Genomic DNA, 17556 nt, shown 5'->3' with positions numbered 1-17556 from the left:
CAGGGAGGAAATGGAGCAGCAGGGCAGCTGAGAGCTGCTACTGGGCCCGGTTCCCAGGACTCACAGCTGCATCCTCCGGGGGCCCCAGCTGTCCCCACTGCCCCACCCGCTGGCGGGCTGGAGGCTCTTGCGTATCTCGCTGGCTTATTCCCACGGACACCGAGGCTGGATCTGGGAAGTCCCCTGGTGGGGTCTCCAGGGTCCGTCCACGTAGCAACTGCCACAAACCTCACCCGCAACCCAGAAAGATTTATCTTCAACCTTGGGTCAGATTCAGCCCGTCTGGGAGGTATAGCAATCTACATGTTTAAGGGGCTCCCACGTCCTTCTGCTGTAAAGTGTTCCCCGGGGCCGTACTTTAAACGGAGTCCCAGTGGTAGAAAGGGGCCTTCCCAGAGCCACGCGGTTGTTCTGTTTTTCTTTTTGGCTTTCTCTCCCCGGCCCCCATCTCTCTCTGTTTTTGACTCTAGGTCTCCTTCCTCTCATTTCTTGGACGGAGCCCGGGGTTGGCCTCTCCCCCTGCATCCGGCCCCTTCCTTGATTCCGGAGGAATTTCCCAGAGCTGCCTGACCCCGCCCCAGGTCCCACCCCACCCACGCGGCGACCTGCTCCCATTGGGCTCTTCGTACACCGCCCGCACTGCCATTGGCTGAGCCTACGTCCTCGCCCACCCCTACCCTCCCCCCCAACCAGTCCCTGAAGGTCCTATGCGCGCGGGCGGGGGCGGGGCCGCTCAGAGGGGCGGGGCAGTTGGAGGGCGGGGTCGAGCTTCCTGCCCCGCCCCGCCGGCTCCCAGTCCTCAGGCACGAGTCTCGCGGCCACAGCAAAGGCCCCTCGGAGGCGGCCGGACAGAGCCCTGACCGTCGGACCGACGACAGAGTCCCAGAGAGCAGGTGAGCGAGCGGTGCCGGGGCGCCCCCCAATCTCGGCTTAATCTTGGGGGCCACCTGGCCTCTCTGTTTCTCTCGCCCCCTATGTCCCTGACCCCCCTTCTGTTTCCCTCTCCCTCTCACTCTGTCTTTCTGTCACTCTCTTGATGTGTGGCTTATGAGGAGGCATCCTGGGTCTGAACTGCCCACCCTGGCTTGGGGTGGTACTCTGGGACCAGCACCCCCCTCCCCCCAACAAGAGGACTCTGATGGACTCTGCCCCCTTTCACAGTGCAGGGCACCAGGTGCCAGGGCCAGATTCCAGAGCTAGGAGGGCATTCCAGGTGGTGGGCAACCAGGCCAAAGGCGTGGAGGTGGGAATGAGTGAGACTTCTGGCTGGTCCAGGCAGCCGAGACAGTCAGAGCCAGGCCCACCCAGACTGGCCACCTGGGAGCTCCCCAGTGGCCTGAAGCCTTGGCCTCAGTTTTGCCAGCTGTGAATTGGGACCTTTGTCGCTGAGGTAACTGGCAGTTGACCTGACCCAGATCTGCATGCATCACTACCTTCTCTCTCCTGGGGGGCTCTCCTGGAGGAGGAGCAGCCCCAGCTGTAAACAGGCCGCTGAGGTTACTTCCTGAGCAGGTCTGAGCCCAGCTGGGGGAGGTGAACGCCCTGGGTGGGGGCCGTGCCATAGCAGGGTGAGGGCAGTTCAGCCCAGTGGTTGGGTTGGTTCAGCCCAAGCTCAGACCTTGGAATCAGATAAACCTGGGTTCCCGCTCTGCCACTAATCACTGATAACTTGAACTGAGTGATTCAATTCTCCAAGCCTCAGTTTCCTGTCTGAGGGACATAACTCCCTGGGGGTGAGGGCAGCTTCCAGAATTAAATGCAGGAATGTGGGCCCTGCAAGTCTCTACCTGGCCTCCACCTCCTCCCTCTCTTCCCCTCACTCACTCTGCTCCAGCCACACAGCCTCCACATTCCACCAACGCGCTCCAGGCACCATCCTGCCTCAGGGCCTTTGCACAGGCTGTTCCCTGTATCTCCGTGACAGGTGCACAGGCGCCAACTTTAAAACATAACAAGTTGCCTAGATGGGCTGGGCCAAGGGACTGCCAGGCCAGGGCTGGGCGGCTGGGTGGCTGGGAGGGGCGGAGGAGGAGCCGGCCCAGCGACACGCTGTACCTATGGAAACCGGAACAGAGAACTGTTGCCCCAGCCACGCGAACACCTGGGCTGAGCTTCTTCCACTTGGCAGGCTTGGTGGCCTGGGACGCAGGTGGTGGGTGAGTGCCCAGACCTCTTGGAGGAGGGCGAGTCAGGGACTCACACCCCACTCTGATGGGGGCAGGGGTCCCTAAGTGAAGAAACCAGTCAGGCAGGTGCAGATTGGAGGCTCTGTAGTATCCCCTTCTGCTGTGTGGCCTTGGGCAGGTCAGGTGCCCCCTGAGCCTCAGTTTCCTCATCTGAGGCCTGGGTAGGGGATGGGCCTTTTGGTTGCTTGGTGATCTGATGTGATGGGTTCAGGAGGCCTCAGTGTCCCTGTCTGTCAAATGGGGCCACCAGAGGGTGCCTAGGACAAAACTCCATCTGTTGTCATGGAAACAGCCCCAGAGGCAGATGCTGAAGAAACGACACATGCTTGTGCAGGTTCAGCCCCAGGTGTTACAGACTGAGATGGGGACCTAGAGACAGGCAGGACTTGGCCCAGTTGCAGAGAACTTGGGCTTTTACCCCAGAATCCCCCACATACACCCCTCCATGAGACAACTTCCCCTGGAATCCCACCACCTGAGGGATTCACAGAGGCACCTCTGGCCCAAGAGTCCTTGGGATCTTCTAAGGCCCCGTCTTCCAGGCCTCACTTTTCCCTTCTGTCCAGTGGGGCAGTGGAGGTTGGGGAGTGTCCACCGGGGGGGAGCCCCTTCCAGAAGGGTTCGTGCTGTGCTGCTGTGTGACCCTGGGATATCTGTTTTTCTCGGGGCCTCAGTTTCCCTGGCTGGACAATGGGGCCCTTGGACGAGATATCTGACTCTGTGCCCCTCTGGTGCTGGGAGGTCATCTATTCATTCAACAACTGGTTCTGAGCCCCTACTGTAAGCCAAGCCTGGTGCAGGATGCCAAGGACCTGGCAATGACCAAGGCCCATCTGGTGTCCCCCACCGCCCACTCAGTTCACAGACTGGGGTTGGGAGAGATGGACATTCATCCAGAAAAGTCATTAGGGTTAGCTGTAATTGCATGAAGGAGTGGAGAGACAGATTGATGGGGAAATTAGTTTAGATGGGGGATCTGGGAGGGCCTCCTGAGGAGGTGACATTTGAGCTGAAGCTCAATGGCAAGAAAGAAATAGCCATGTGGAGACCTGGGGGGAAGAGCAATCCAGGCAGAGGGCACAGCTCGTGCAAAGGCCCTGGGGCAGCACCATGCCTGGTGTGTTGGAGGAACAGCCAGGAGACCCGTGTGTCTGGAGCAGAGTGAGCGAGGGGGAGAGAGGGAGGAGGGGAGGGCAGGGAGGGAATGGGGCAGGTCGTGCAGGGTCTTGTGAGCCATGGGGAGGACTTGGGCTTTTACCCCGAGGGAGGAGGGATCCCTGAAGGGCTGTGGGCAGAAGAGGGGGAGGACCTGACTCGGGTGCTCACTGGCGCCCTCTGGCGGCTGCTACGGAGAGGACAGACTGTAGGGTGCGAGGGCAGGAGCCAGGGGACCAAGATGGAGGCTGTGGGGCGGTGAGAAGTGGGTGGAGCCCGGACTCATGTAGGGGCTGCATCCACATTCCTGCCAGGTGACCCTCCTCCAGCCTCCTCCACTTGCTGTTAAAAATCTCTTACTTGGGAATTCCATGGCGGTCCAGTGGTTAGGATTCCATGCTTTCACTGCTGTGGGCCTGGGTTTGATCCCTGGTTGGGGAACTAAGATCCTGAAAGGCGCGCAGCGCGGCCAAAAAAACCACAACTTTTACTCAGCTTGAGCCTCAGCCTGTCCTGTCTTTCTCTGTAGAGGGGTGGGATATGGTCTCCCAACATTCATTTTTGCCCACTGGTGTCCCCCCCCACCCCCCACCCCATCCCAGCTCTTTCTTCAGTGGAGATCTGACTACAGTTGAAAGTGTCCCAACTCCCACCGCAGCCTGGCAGGCAGCCAGACCCTGCCCATCCTTGGGGTGGCCCCCGAGGGCTCTGGGGAACCCGGTTTGAAAACCACTGGTATCTGCCCCCCCACCTCAGAAAAGCAGGTCCCCCCTTTTGCCATATTAAAATAGGCACCGACTGTGAGGTCTGAGTGATGGTTGATAAAGGGCTGGAAGCAGTGGGTGCCCTCATGCTGGCAGAGGGTAATAGTGTGGGAACCAGGACCGTGGGGGCATTTGCCACGGTGGGCGGAGACCTGGAGCCCCTGAGGCCACCCTGGGCTGCTGCAGCAGGGGCTGAGGGAGGAGGCCCCGCTGAGGGGGCGCATCAATTATTGACGCCCTTTGTTGTGACATAAAGAATTCATGCGGAGGGCGGGCTGCTCCGTGGACCAGTGGCATGCTGAAGCCAGCATCCGCCCTCCCCACCCCCGCTCACGAGAGCCACTTGCTGTATTGTCAGGAATTTCGCGACCCCGTTGTTAACATCACCATTATTAAAAAGGACAGACCATCAATAAAACTGGAAGAAAAAATAAATTAAAAAAAAACGACATAGTATGAACTTACAACCAAATACATTATATTTAAAACAAAGGTATGGATGGGAATTCCCTGGCGGTCCAGTGGTTAGGACTCGCCGCTTTCACTGCCGAGGGTGCAGGTTCAATCCCTGGGATCCCACAAGCCGCTTGGCAGGGCCAAAAAGAAAAAAGAAAAAACCCCCCAAAGATATGGACTATTATTCAGCCATAAAAAGGAGTGAAGCCCTGGGACTTCCCTGGTGGTGCAGTGGTTAAGAGTCCGCCTGCTGATCTGGGGGACACGGGTTTAAGCCCTGGTCGGGGAAGATCCCACATGCCGCGGGGCAACCAAGTCCCGTGAGCCACAACTACTGAGCCCGTGTGCCTAAAGCCAGTGCTCCACAACAGAGAGAAGCCACCGCAATGAGAAGCCCGCGCACCGCAACGAAGAGTAGCCCCCGCTTGCCGCAACTAGAGAAAGCCCGCGCGCAGCAACGAAGACCCAACGTAGCCAAAAATAAAAGTAATTAATTAATTAAAAAAAAGAAAACCCCTTAAAAAAAAAAACGGAGTTAAGCCCTGAGCCTTGAAAACATGACACTCAGTGAGAGAAGCCAGACACATAAGACCACATAGTGGGTGATTCTTTTTATAAGAAAAATAGGCAAATCCATAGAGGCAGAAAGTAAATTAGTGGCTGCCAAAGGGCTGGGGGAGGAGGATGGGGAGTGCCTGCTAATGGGGAGGGGGTTTCTTTTTGGAGTGGTGAGAATGTTCTGGAATTAAATAGTTGTGATGGTTACCCAGCTCTGTGAATATATAAAAACACTGAATTGTACACTTTAAAGGGTGAATTTTATGGTATGTGACATATACTTCAGCACAACTTATAAAAAAGCAAAGGTCAAAAATCCTAATTTCTGATTATTTTACTGCACTTTGCAAGGATCTATGCTCTTGAGGTTATTTTCATCTAGTGTATCTGTTTGGTGGAGATGGTGAGCAGTTCTGCCCAACTCCATTTTCAAGTTGGAAGCTTCAAATCGGCCGTGGTGACAGAACTTACACCATGGAAATTGGCAAATGCTACAAATCAGGGTTTGATATATTGTTCTGTCATCATCTAATCCGGAGGTTGGCCAACCTTTTTTTAAAATTTATTTATTAATTTATTTATTTTTGGCTGGGTTGGGTCTTCGTTGCAGTGTGCGGGCTTTCCCTAGTTGCGGTGAGGGGGGGTTACTCTTCCTTGCGGTGCGTGGGCTTCTCATTGCGGTGGCTTCTCTTGTTGTGGAGCACGGGCTCTAGGCGCGTGGGCTTCAGTAGTTGTGGCACGCAGGCATCAGTAGTTGTGGCTCGCGGGCTCTAGAGCACAGGCTCTGTAGTTGTGGCGCACGGGCTTAGTTGCTCCGTGGCATGTGGGTTCTTCCCGGACCAGGGCTCGAACCTGTGTCCCCTGCATTGGCAGGTGGATTCTTAACCACTGCGCCACCAGGGAAGTACCCAAGCTTTTTCTATAAAGGGTCAGATAGTAAATATTTTTGGCTTTGCCAGCTGTTCTGCCTCTGTTGCCTCTCTTCAAGGCTGCGTTCCAATAGGACATGAATGGGCGTGGCATGTGCCAATAAAACTTTATTTATTTACAAAAACCGGCAGCAGGCCAGAATTTGCCACCCCTGGTCTAACTTCAGGAAATGTCAATAATGAAAATTAAATTTTAAAGGGTGGCATGTCTCTAGCTGCTTCCTTGCGAATAGCACAAAAGCACTGGGAATATTCTCTCACTATTCGAAAACTGCCATCGGATTCGGCAAAGAAGTCGCTCACTTGGCTGATAAGTGAGTGAGTGAAATCCGAATTCTCCTTGTTCGTATGAAAGAGACCATCCAGCGACATCAGTGTCAGACTGCTCTCCTTTCTCCGTAGCAACTATAGATTGGCTAGTGGTACCAGTTTGGCAAAACTCACCAAGAACACATAGTGAGCCTCGGTTGGGTGTGAAATTCACCCGTGCAAAATCCTTTCTTATGTCTGTTAAGTTGCATGGGGCACATCCTTTATGTCAGGAACATTTATGGTAAACATATGTATGTACCTACATGCCTACATTTATTTTTCCTGGAAAGCTGGTGGCTAAGAATTTTCCAGCGCTTAGTGAATGGGGTGGGACGCAGCATTCACGGTGCACCCGGGGGGCACTGGGGACCCTGGGAAGCAGGATCTTCTGCCCTGTGGAATCCCCATCACCCCCACACCTAGCATCCAGGACTGGGAATGTGTGGGTTGAGGGGCCACCCCAGCGCACCTGTGACCTGGGTTGGATGGGGGGCCATGCCTAGCATGTTGCAGGGACAGCAAGAGGGGAGATGAAGGAGGGTAGGTCATTGATGTGGGGAGCGGGAAGGTTGGCCCTGCTCCAGAGTTTGGGGACAGAAGGGATTGGGAGGAACGAGGTCCACTGGGGCCAGTGCCGTCCACTGCCGTGTGCCCTTCCCCTCGGGGGAGGCTCACATTCAGTCCTGCTTCCACCCCACCCTCCCTCCAAGCCCACCTTTGCCTGTGCGGGGAAGGGACGCTGTCAAGTCTAGAGCAACCCGAGGCTCCACCGTCTGTGGCCAGTTTGGGAGCTGGAGTGTCCAAAATGGGGACGGGAACAAAGGTCAGAGTCAAAAAGACAAAGTGGGCTTGGCAGAGGGTGAAAGTCTGAGCGTGGACAGAGGGCTGAGGTTCCGGGAAGAATGTGGGGTGCAGGGCAGCAATCAGCAGAGCCAGGGACTCAGTGACTAGACACCCATTTCACAGATGGGAAAGTGCCTCCAGGGGCTGGGGCTGGTCTGAGGTCATGGAGGGGAGACCTCAGAGCTGTGGGAGGGCCTGGGCAGTGGCCTCCTCAGGGGCTGTGGACCAGCCTCCGGTCTCCTCCCTGGCACTGTCCTGCCCCAGGGCCTTTGCACCAGCCATTCCCTCTGCCTGGCTCACCCTCCCCCAGACCCTGTCCTTCCAGTCCCAGCTCCAGGGGCTCCACCTCGGAGGGGCCCTCCTGACCACCCAGCCTAGGTCACCTGCCGTCCCTGGCTGTCACTGCCCCCCACCCCCGGGCCTTATCTGTCCCTGAAATTATCCTGTTTATTTCCACATTCGCTGCTTCCTGGTGCCTTCCCCTTCCAGCAGGGGCAACACCTCTTAGGGGGCCGTTTTGGAAATTCAGAGGGCTTTTTTTCCCCTCCCACTTATGATAATAACAGGATATGCTAGCATCTGGGGGGCAGGGACCAAGGCACTAGGCGTCTGGCCACGCTCAGGGCAGCCCCTGGCCCTCACAATGTCCTAATGTCCTGCCAGAAACGGAAACCGATGACTAGGGGTTTCAATATTCAGTGAATTGTCCTGAAATGCAACTCCTGGGTAAATCAAGGGAAGATGGAGCTCTTTTTTGATAGAAATTTGTAGCTACATGTTCCCTGCAATGCCCTGTATGGGGCAAACCTCTGACAGATGCACTCCATCGAGTGCAGTGGGCCTGAGCTTTTAAGGAGGAAAATTTTTTTTTAATACTTCTTTGTGTATTTATTTGGCTGCACCAGGTCTTAGGTGAGGCCCACAGGATCTTCGTTGCTGCATGTGGGATCTTTAATTGCGGTATGTGGGATCTAGTTCCCTGACCAGGGATCGAACCTAGGCCCCCTGCATTGGGAGTGCGGAGTCCCAACCACTGGACCACTGGGGAAGTCCCAGGAAAATTATTTTTTAATCAAACATGTATTGAGCATGTACCTGGCCAGGTGGAAGTGATTTGCTAATCTCCACTTGTGTAATCCTTTTCTTTTTTTAAATTAATTAATTAATTAATTAATTAATTTTTTTTTGGCTGCATTGCGTCTTCGTTGCTGCGTGTGGGCTTTCTCTAGTTTCGGCGAGTGGGGGCTTCTCCTGTTGCGGAGCACGGCCTCTAGGTCCATGGGCTTCAGTAGTTGTGGCTCACGGGCTCAGTAGTTGTGGCACATGGGTTTAGTTGCTCCGCGGCATGTGGGATCTTCCTGGACCAGGGCGTGAACCCGTGTCCCCTGCAGTGGCAGGTGGATTCGTAGCCGCTGCGCCACCAGGGAAGTCCCTGTACTCCTTTTATTTCTGTTTGTATTACTACTTGGGCCAAATCCTGATTTTTACATTTTTAAATTTATTTAACTTTTTTTTTTTGGCCGTGCTGCGCGCAGCATGTGGGATCTTAGTTCCCCGACCAGGGATCCAACCCGCACCCCCTGCAGTGGAAGCGCGGAGTCTTAACCAGTGGACTGTCAGGGAGGTCCCAATTTATTTAACGTTTTTAAAATGAGGCATAAAATATAGAGAGAGTAGGGGCTTCCCTGGTGGCGTAGTGGTTGAGAATCTGCCTGCCAATGCAGGGGACACGGGTTCGAGCCCTGGTCTGGGAGGATCCCACATGCCGCGGAGCAGCTGGGCCCGTGAGCCACAATTACTGAGCCTGCGCGTCTGGAGCCTGTGCTCCGCAACAAGAGAGGCCGCGATAGTGAGAGGGCCGCGCACCGCGATGAAGAGTGGCTTGCCACAACTAGAGAAAGCCCTCGCACAGAAACGAAGACCCAACACAGCCAGAAATAAATAAATAAACAAATACTTTAAAAAATATATATAGAGTAAGGGGCACAAAGGTATAAACTATATACACTTGATATATATACAGTAAGTGTTCAGCTTGATGACACAGAATTCACATACTGTAAAATTCACTATTTTAAAGTGCTCACATTCCAGAACATTCTGCCACCCCCAAAAGAAATCCCATCCCCATTAGCAGTCACTCTCCATTCTCTGCTCCCCAGCCCCTGGAAACCACTAATTCACTTTCTGTCTGTGTGAATTTGCCTGTTCTGGACATTTCCCATCAATGGAATCACACGCAGTGTGTCCTTCTGTGTCTGGCTTCTCTCACTGAGCGTCGTGTTCTCAGGGTCCATCCATGTTGTAGTGAGTGTCGGTGCTTCACTCATTTTTATGATTGAATAACATCCCAGTGTGTGGATGGACCACAATTTGTCCATTTATCTGCTGGTGGGCATTTGGGTTGTTTCCACTTTTTGGCTATTACAAATCATGCTGCTATGCCCATATGTGTATACGTTTTTATGTGTACCTATGTTTTTGTCTCTTTGGGGTAGGTACTTAGGAGCATAACTGCTGGGTCATGTGGTAACTCTGTGTTTGTTTGAGGAACTGCCAAAAAACTGTTTTCCATGGCGGCTGCACCATTTTCTATTCCTACCAGCCGTGGATGAGGGGCTCCAGTTTCTCCCATCCTTGCCAGCCCTTTTGTCTGTCTTTTATTTTTTTTTTTAATAAGATAGCTTTTTTATTTTTTTAATTTTTATTTATTTATTTATGGCTGTGTTGGGTCTTCGTTTCTGTGCGAGGGCTTTCTCTAGTTGTGGCAAGTGGGGGCCACTCTTCATCGCGGTGCGCGGGCCTCTCACTATCGCGGCCTCTCTTGTTGCGGAGCACAGGCTCCAGACGCGCAGGCTCAGTAGTTGTGGCTCACGGGCCTAGTTGCTCCGCGGCATGTGGGATCTTCCCAGACCAGGGCTCGAACCCTTGTGCCCTGCATTGGCAGGCAGATTCTCAACCACTGCGCCACCAGGGAAGCCCTTGTCTGTCTTTTTGAAACGGCCATCCTAGTGGGGGTGAGGTGATGTATCATTATGATTCTGACTTCTGTTTTCCTAGTAGCCAGTGATGTTGAGCATCTTTTCACTTGCTTATTGGCCATTTATATATCTTCCTTGGAGAAATGTTAGATTTTTTAAAAATCAAGATATAACTCACATACCATAAAATTTACCCTTTGAAAGTTTACAGTTTTCTGGGTTTTAGTGTATTCACATTTGTAACCATCCAGCTCGATGACTTTTTACATTGTGTAGACCCAGATGGAGACACAGGATGTGAAACATTCCAGGGACTTCCCTGGTGGTCCAGTGGTTAAGACTTCGCTTTCCAATGCAGGAGGTGCGGGTTCGATCCCTGGTCGGGGAGCTAAGATCCCACGTGCCTCGCGGCCAAAAAACCAAAACAGAAGCAATACTGTAACAAATTCAATAAAGACTTTAAAAACGGTCCACATCAAAAAAAAAAAAAAAAAGAATCTTAAAAAAAATTTTTTTTTAATTAAAAAAAAGAAAAAATTCCAGAGCTCCTCCCTGTACAATCCCCCTCACCTTTATCACCACATATTAATTTTATTTTTATACCAGCGGGTGGAGACAGACGGTACTGCCTGTGGATTCCATTTCAGGGAAATGGGGGCACCCAAATTCTTTTGTAATAAGGAGGTGGCATGGTGTCTAGAAGGCTGGGATCCCGTGGAAGGCAGGGACGGGATCTCTTTTGGTCACTGCTATGTCCCCAGTGCCTGGGACACAACTGGTGCTCCATAAATGCTCACTGAGCAACTGAATGAGTGTTCCAGCCGAGCCCTTGAAGCTTTACTGGGCTTTTCTGGCTTGTGACGATAGTGGGGTGATCTGGCATTTGGTGGGCAGGGGCCAGGGACACTGGCCGTCTGGCCGCTGGGCCCCTCCACTGTCCCTGGGAAGGCCCTGCCCCAGAAGGGCTGCCGTGGTGCAGCCGGGCCCCTCCTGGCTTGTCTGCCCTTGGACTTGGCTGAGCGCAGCTGGCAGGAAGGAAGGCTGGGGTTTATTTTGGTCCCCAGCATGCTCCCCCGGGAGAGCAGTCATCTCCCTGTCTGGCTGCTTGGATGGAGGCGTTTCTGGTAGAACAATGGGTCAGCGGTGGTGGTGGTGGGGGGGGGAATCGCTCTGACCCATTGCAGCTGGGCTGGTCCAGGTGTCACAGGTCTGGGGACTGCCCCAAGGGGAGTAGGGGCTAGGAGTGTGGAGGCCAGGAGGGAAGGCTGCAGCTGCCCCCGCCCCCCGCCCCTTTTCCTCTGTGCTTGGCAGGGTGGGTGCGGGGCAGTGCTGCTACTGAGGGCCCAGGCTCTTCCTGAAGCTGGTAAACAGGACAGGCTTCCCCTCTGAACCAACATGCCCCACCTCAGGACTTGCAGAGGGGAAGGTCAAGGCCCAGAAAGAGGCAGAACCCTGCCTGGGGTCACACAGCAACCAAATAGGCAGAAAGACCTGGGCACCAGAGTCCTTGGGATCCAGGGAAAGGCCTTCTCCTCTCTGAGTCTCAGTTTGTCCATCTGTAAACTGGGGAGCTGGACCCAGGGAGTTGGGAGTTCCCCCCCGGGTTCCAATGTTTGCAGACATCCTTTCCCTCATACATTCAACAAACACTTACTGGGTGTCTGCTGGGTACCAGGCCCTGGGCTGGTCACCAGAGACATGGCGTGAACAAGAAAGATGCAGGGGAATTCCCCGGCAGTCCAGTGGTTAGCGCTCTGTGCTTCCACTGCAGGGGCCAGAGGTTTGATCCCTGGTTGGGGAACTAAGATCCCGCATGACCTGCGACGCAGCCAAAAAAAAAAAAAAAAAAGATGCAGCCCCTACCCACGCTGTCAGGCCAGGGAGATGGACACTGAAACCAAGGTACTCGGGGCCGTGATGGAGGATGCCCGGGCCCCATGGGAGCCAAGGGGGCACCTGGCCCAGCCTGGGGCATCCAGAAGTCTTCCAGGAGGAGGTGACAGTAACTCTGAGACTTGAATGAGTTTACGGGATGAGTGATGGGTGGGGGAGGGGTCTAGGTAGAGGGAATGGAATAGAACGTTCTAGAGAAACAGAGGTGAGAGGGCATCCTGGAAGCATAGTTATTCCTTGCTGCTGCTCTTTTTTCCAGAGAACATCACAGAGAAATAGGTCTCTACATTCAGGGAGCTGAATGGCATAGAGCTTGAAGGTCACAAGTCCAGGCAGTGGCGTCCAGCCTCTTGCCCGGGGAAAGCTCACAGCCCAGGGGACACTCAGGTTGGCCGCAAGCTTCTGCCCTAGGATGGAGTTAGTTCTCCCTCCTTACAATCACCATCCTCCATTTTATAGATGGGGAAACTGAGGCACGGGGCAGTTATGTTGCTTGACCAAGAGGTTAGAGCCAGGAGCAGGCCCTAAATATCGGGGCTGGTTTTGTCGTGAGGGACAGCTCCCAGCCCCCCAAGGCTCAGGGCCACTCGCAGGAGTCAGCTGGGGAAGGCAGAGGGCGTAGGGGTGCAGAGGTGGTGGGGGCAGGCAGTCCCTCTGTTGCTGTGTGGCCTTGGGGAAATGGCTCAGCCTCTCTGAGCCTGTGTACTTTCTTCTGCAACCGGGCAACCAGCTGAATACGATACCAGGCTGGCACACACCGCTGCACCAGGGCCTGCCAGGTGGTGCTGAGTCACCCGCACCCCTGCTCTGCCCCAGCCTGTGTACAGGGTCTGGGGCTGGTGTGGGAGCAGGGAAGACTGGGTCATTCATCTCCAGGCCCGTGCTGACCTCTGTGGGCAGGGAGAGGGCGGCCGAGGGTTGGGACTTCTCCCGGGGTCTGAGCTCACACACAGATGGGCTTTGTGGAGGTTCCTGTGGCTGAGTGGGCACTCACGTGGCATTCCTGGTCTGGCCGGCCTGAGGCTGGGGTCGGGGTGGATTCCCACCAGAGCCTGGGGCAGCAGCAGGTCAGGGCTGGGGGTGGGTCTCAGGCTCCTTCATTCATTTGGCAGATGTTTCTGGAGCCTCGAAAAACACAGCGGTTAAGGAATCAGGCCCATTACCTCCCCCGTGGCCTGCGGTGAGGCAGACCACAGAAGAAGCAAAGCCAGCGGGGCAGAGCAGTGATGGGGGACGCCTGGGGTGCTGTGTGGCTCAGAGGAGGTGCCTCACTGTCAGTTTGGCTGTTCGGGGGTGGCTTCCTAGAGGAGGTGGTGTCCAGGCTGAGCTGAGGGATGAACCTGCGAGGGCGAGAGGCAGGGGCTTAGGGGCCAGGGCTTTTGGGGGATGTATATGAGTCCACCAGAGAAGAGGCAGGGGTTTGGGGGCCAAGGTGTTGGGGGATGTACAGGAGCTCACCAGGGAAGATGCAGGGGCCGGAATGAGGTGTGGGCTTTGGTCCTGAGAGCCATGAGGAGCTGCGAGCTGGTTCTTACAAGGAAAGGGCTAAGCCCAAATGTGCAATGTAGGAAGAATTCTGGCGCTGTTGAAAGGAGGTGGTTGGAAGGGGAGCCTCCAGAGCCTGGGGGATCTGGAAGACTGCCATGCAGGAAGGACAAAAGGAGACAGACATAAGGGACAGACAGAGGTCCAGGCTTCTGCGGTTGGAGGCCTGGTCACTGTTCCCAGAGATCCAGCCTGCCATTCACCTTGGCCACCTCCCTGGCCCTTTCCTGGGCGGAAGCTGATGCAAGTCAATATTTCTGTATCAGAGGAATCAGCAGAGTGAAGCGTTTCCAGAAACCCCACAAACGGCCCTGGGGAACCCCCACCCAGGCCACTGCCCCCCTGACTCATTCAGGGCCTGACTAAGGCCTCAGGATGTCCGTTGTAAACTCAAGGGGGTGAGGAGGCCAGGAGGATTGGTACCTGGGCTCCTCCGCCCTGAACAGCCCAGGGGCTGGGCTGGGACCCTGTCTCATGGAGCTGCAGGATGAGGGGAATGATAAGCTGGATCACCCCCCCCCCCCGTGATAACTCACCTTGAGCCCCTTCTCAACTCACAGCAAGGATACAGTGGGTTTGCAGGGCTGGTACCAGGGACCACAAGTAGTGGGATTCAGAAGGCCCTGCCCATTAATTTCCAAAACATACAAACAGCTCATACAACTCCATAACCAAAAAACAACCCAATCAAAATACGGGCAGAAGACTAAATAGACATTTCTCCAAAGAAAACATAGAGATGGCCAACTGGTAACATGAAAAGATGCTCATCATTGCTAATTATTAGAGAAACGCAAATCAAAACTACGATGAGGTTATCTCCTTACACTGGTCAGAATGGCCATCATTAAAAAGTCTACAAATAACAAATGCTGGAGAGGGTGTGGAGAAAAGAGAACCCTCCTACACTGTTAGTGGGAATGTAAATCGTTGCAGCCACTATGGAGAACAGTATAGAGGTTCCTCAAAAACTAAAAATAGTGTTGCCATATGATCCAGCAATCCCACTCCTGGGCATATATCCAGACAAAACTCTAATTCGAAAAGGTACATGCACCCCAATGTTCACAGCAGCACTATTTACAATAGCCAAGATACAGAAACAATCTAAATGTCCATCGACAGATGAATGGATAAATAAGATGTGGTACACATACACGATGGAATATTACTCAGCCATGAAAAAGAATGAAATAATGCCATTTGCAGCAACATGGATGGACCTAGAGATTCTCATAATAAGGGGAGTAAGTCAAAAAGAAAGACAAATACCATATCATAAAACCTATATGTGGAATCTAAAATAGGACACAAATGAAGTTATCTACCAAACAGAAACAGACTCACCGACATAGGGAACAGACTTGTGTTTGCCAAGGGGGAGGGTGGGTAGGGGAAAGAAAGATGGGGAGTTTGGGATTAGCAGATGCAAATGAGTATATACAGAATGGATAAACAACAAGGTCCTATGGTATAGCACAGGTAACTAGATTCAGTATCCTGTAATAAACCATAACAGAAGGCCCTGCCCAGATTTCACCATTACACATTAATTCCTTTGACTTTTTTTGGAAACAAATTCCCTTAGGGTCCCTTGGGTCATCATAATGCTATTTTTTAGACGAGCTTTTCCTAAGAATAGCTTTTGCTATTTTTTTTCACAAGTTTCTGCCGTTCTGTGCTCCAGCTACTTGGAATTTCCCTCCTCTAGGCCTTGGAGCATGGGGATCTTCCCGCCTGGCATGCCCTCCCCACTTTCTCACCTGTCCCTTCCTCCAGGAGGTCAGCCTGGGCTCTCTTGATCTGCTGGGGTGCCCGTGCTATGTGGGCTCTTGCAGCTTCCCAGATGGTAGCACTTGCTGTGTTCCCGGGGGCTCGCTGGTCGGCTCCGTACACCCAGTCCTGGCACACACAGTAGGTCTGTGGAATGGGCAAGCAGGCTCCCCTGGAGATAGGCTGGTGGTGTGCGCCCATTTCCCGGATTGGGAAGACGGTGGTCGCCAACGTTAGCGGCCCGCCCAGGCAAGCCCCTGGCAGCCGGGCCGTGCGGGCTGACGGCGGGTCTGTGTCCTCACCCCCGTGCAGGGCGGATGGACACCTTCAGCACCAAGAGCCTGGTCCTCCAGGCCCAGAAGAAGCTCCTGAGCAAGATCGCATCCAGGGCGGTGGCGGCCGCGTTCATCGACGACACCAGCAGCGAGGTGCTGGACGAGCTGTACCGCGCCACCAAGGAGTTCACCCGCAGCCGCAAGGAGGCCCAGAAGGTGGTCAAGAACCTGGTCAAGGTGGCTGTGAAGCTGAGCGTCCTGCTGCGCAGCGGGCAGCTGGGCGGCGAGGAGCTGGCGCGGCTGCAGCGCTTCCGGCAGCAGGCGCGCCGCCTGGCCATGACCGCCGTCAGCTTCCACCAGGTGGACTTCACCTTCGACCGGCGCGTCCTGGCCGCCGCCCTGCTCGAGTGCCGGGACCTGCTGCACCAGGCGGCGGGCGCGCACCTGACCGCCAAGTCCCACGGCCGCATCAACCACGTGTTCGGCCACTTGGCTGACTGCGACTTCCTCGCCGCGCTCTACGGCCCGGCTGAGCCCTACCGCTCCCACCTGCGCAGGATCTGCGAGGGTCTCAACCGGCTGCTGGACGAAGAGAGCATATGACCTCCGACCTGACCTCCGACCTCCTCGCTCCAGCTTCCCGCTGGGGGCGGGGCTTGCGGGGGTGTTTTTAACCTCTTCCAGTCTGACTCTGGCCAAACCCCCCACCCAACCCACACACGCACGCACGCACGCAGGCACGCGCGCGCGCGCGCCTCTGCAGCTCTAAGGACCCAGGTCACCTCTCCTCCTCCGGCCCAGTCTCCGTGGGGAGAGGAACTCAGCGCGGAGCCCGGCACGGCCTGCCTGCGCCAGCGGCCTCCCGGGACACCTGGAGACCACTGCCTGCTCCGGCGCACCGTCTGCACGATGACCCTTGAGCCACCGGTCTGAACCCCTCAAATCACTTGGTGTCTCTGACAGCTGGCGGCTTCCCACTTCATAATGTTGCCTGGGCTTTTGCATTCCCGCAGAGAGGGTCATGGGGAACCAGGAGAAAGGGAGTGTTACACAGTGAGCTGTTTCCCCGCCCCAAGTTCCTGGAAGTCCTAAGCCCCAGGGCCTCTGAATATGACCTTATTTAGAAATAGGGTGATTGCAGATGTAATTAGTTGAGTTCATACTGGAGCGGGGGTGGCTAATCCACTCTGAGTGGCGTGCTTATGAGAAGGGGACGTTTGGGCACAGACTCAGAGGACAATGCTATATGAAGGTGGCGGTAGAGACTGGGGGGAGGTGTCTGCACGACGAGGAACACCAAGGACTGCCAGCCACCACCAGAAGCTGGGAGAGAGCCTGGAACAGCCCTCAGAGGGAACCAGCCCCGCCGACCCCTTGATCTCAGGCCTCCAGAGGTGAGAGCGAACAAGCTTCTGTTGTTTCAGCCTCCCAGGCTGGGGTACTTCGTTCCGCAGACCAGGAAATGGGCCCTGGGAGCCACGCGAGGGCCGCGGTGGGTGCAGGTGTGTCAGTGAGGACGCCTCCTCCCTCTGGTCGGCATCGTGGCCCAGACTCCCACGTGGGAGAGGAACGGAGTGCGCCCCCGATGCAGGGCGTCAGGGGAAGCTGTCTGAGATGTGTGCATGTTTTTAAATGATGATTTCATATTTGGAAAACAAACACAAACAATTGTTTTTATAAGACAGGCTTCAGAAACAAAACTCAACGACTCTTGGCTTTGGCGACGCTGGTGCGGCGATTCTTAACTTGGGGCGTGGATGGACACGTTGGGGTGTGGGAGCGTATTTGTGATCTGTCAGAAGTGGGCATGGGTTTTAAAAGACTGCGAAACCCGGCTGCAGGTCTGGCCATGTCAGGGCCGGGAAGGTTATTTTGGGCACTCAGGG

The 17556-nt window shown here is 54.7% G+C and overlaps 2 protein-coding genes across 5 annotated transcripts in view; one reads left to right on the top strand and one right to left on the bottom strand.

Moving 5' to 3' along the window:
* Positions 1-16149, bottom strand: part of SEMA6B (semaphorin 6B) — an 84806-nt gene extending 68657 nt beyond the window's left edge. The window contains exon 1 of the mRNA XM_068537228.1: positions 15386-16149. Within this exon, the coding sequence (XP_068393329.1) occupies positions 15386-15596 (211 nt within the window). The 5' untranslated portion in view covers positions 15597-16149. The remainder of the gene's footprint in view (positions 1-15385) is intronic.
* The window catches only part of TNFAIP8L1 (TNF alpha induced protein 8 like 1), a 25701-nt gene continuing 8944 nt past the window's right edge, over positions 800-17556 (top strand). For 3 of the 4 annotated variants that reach the window (XR_011073250.1, XR_011073249.1, XR_011073248.1), the window contains exons 1-2: positions 800-893; positions 15708-17064. Coding sequence is in view for 1 of the 4 variants with exons in the window: in XM_068537225.1 (XP_068393326.1) it covers positions 15713-16273 (561 nt within the window). In the remaining 3 variants the exon portion in view is untranslated. Of the gene's footprint in view, positions 894-15707; positions 17371-17556 lie in introns of those variants that run through there. The other variant, XM_068537225.1, reaches the window with a different exon arrangement.

This window comes from Eschrichtius robustus, chromosome 2, assembly GCF_028021215.1.
Source record: "Eschrichtius robustus isolate mEscRob2 chromosome 2, mEscRob2.pri, whole genome shotgun sequence".
Taxonomy (NCBI): Eukaryota; Metazoa; Chordata; class Mammalia; order Artiodactyla; family Eschrichtiidae; genus Eschrichtius; species Eschrichtius robustus.
Note: the sequence above shows the minus strand (reverse complement) of the source record. Positions and strands in the feature narration are given on the sequence as shown.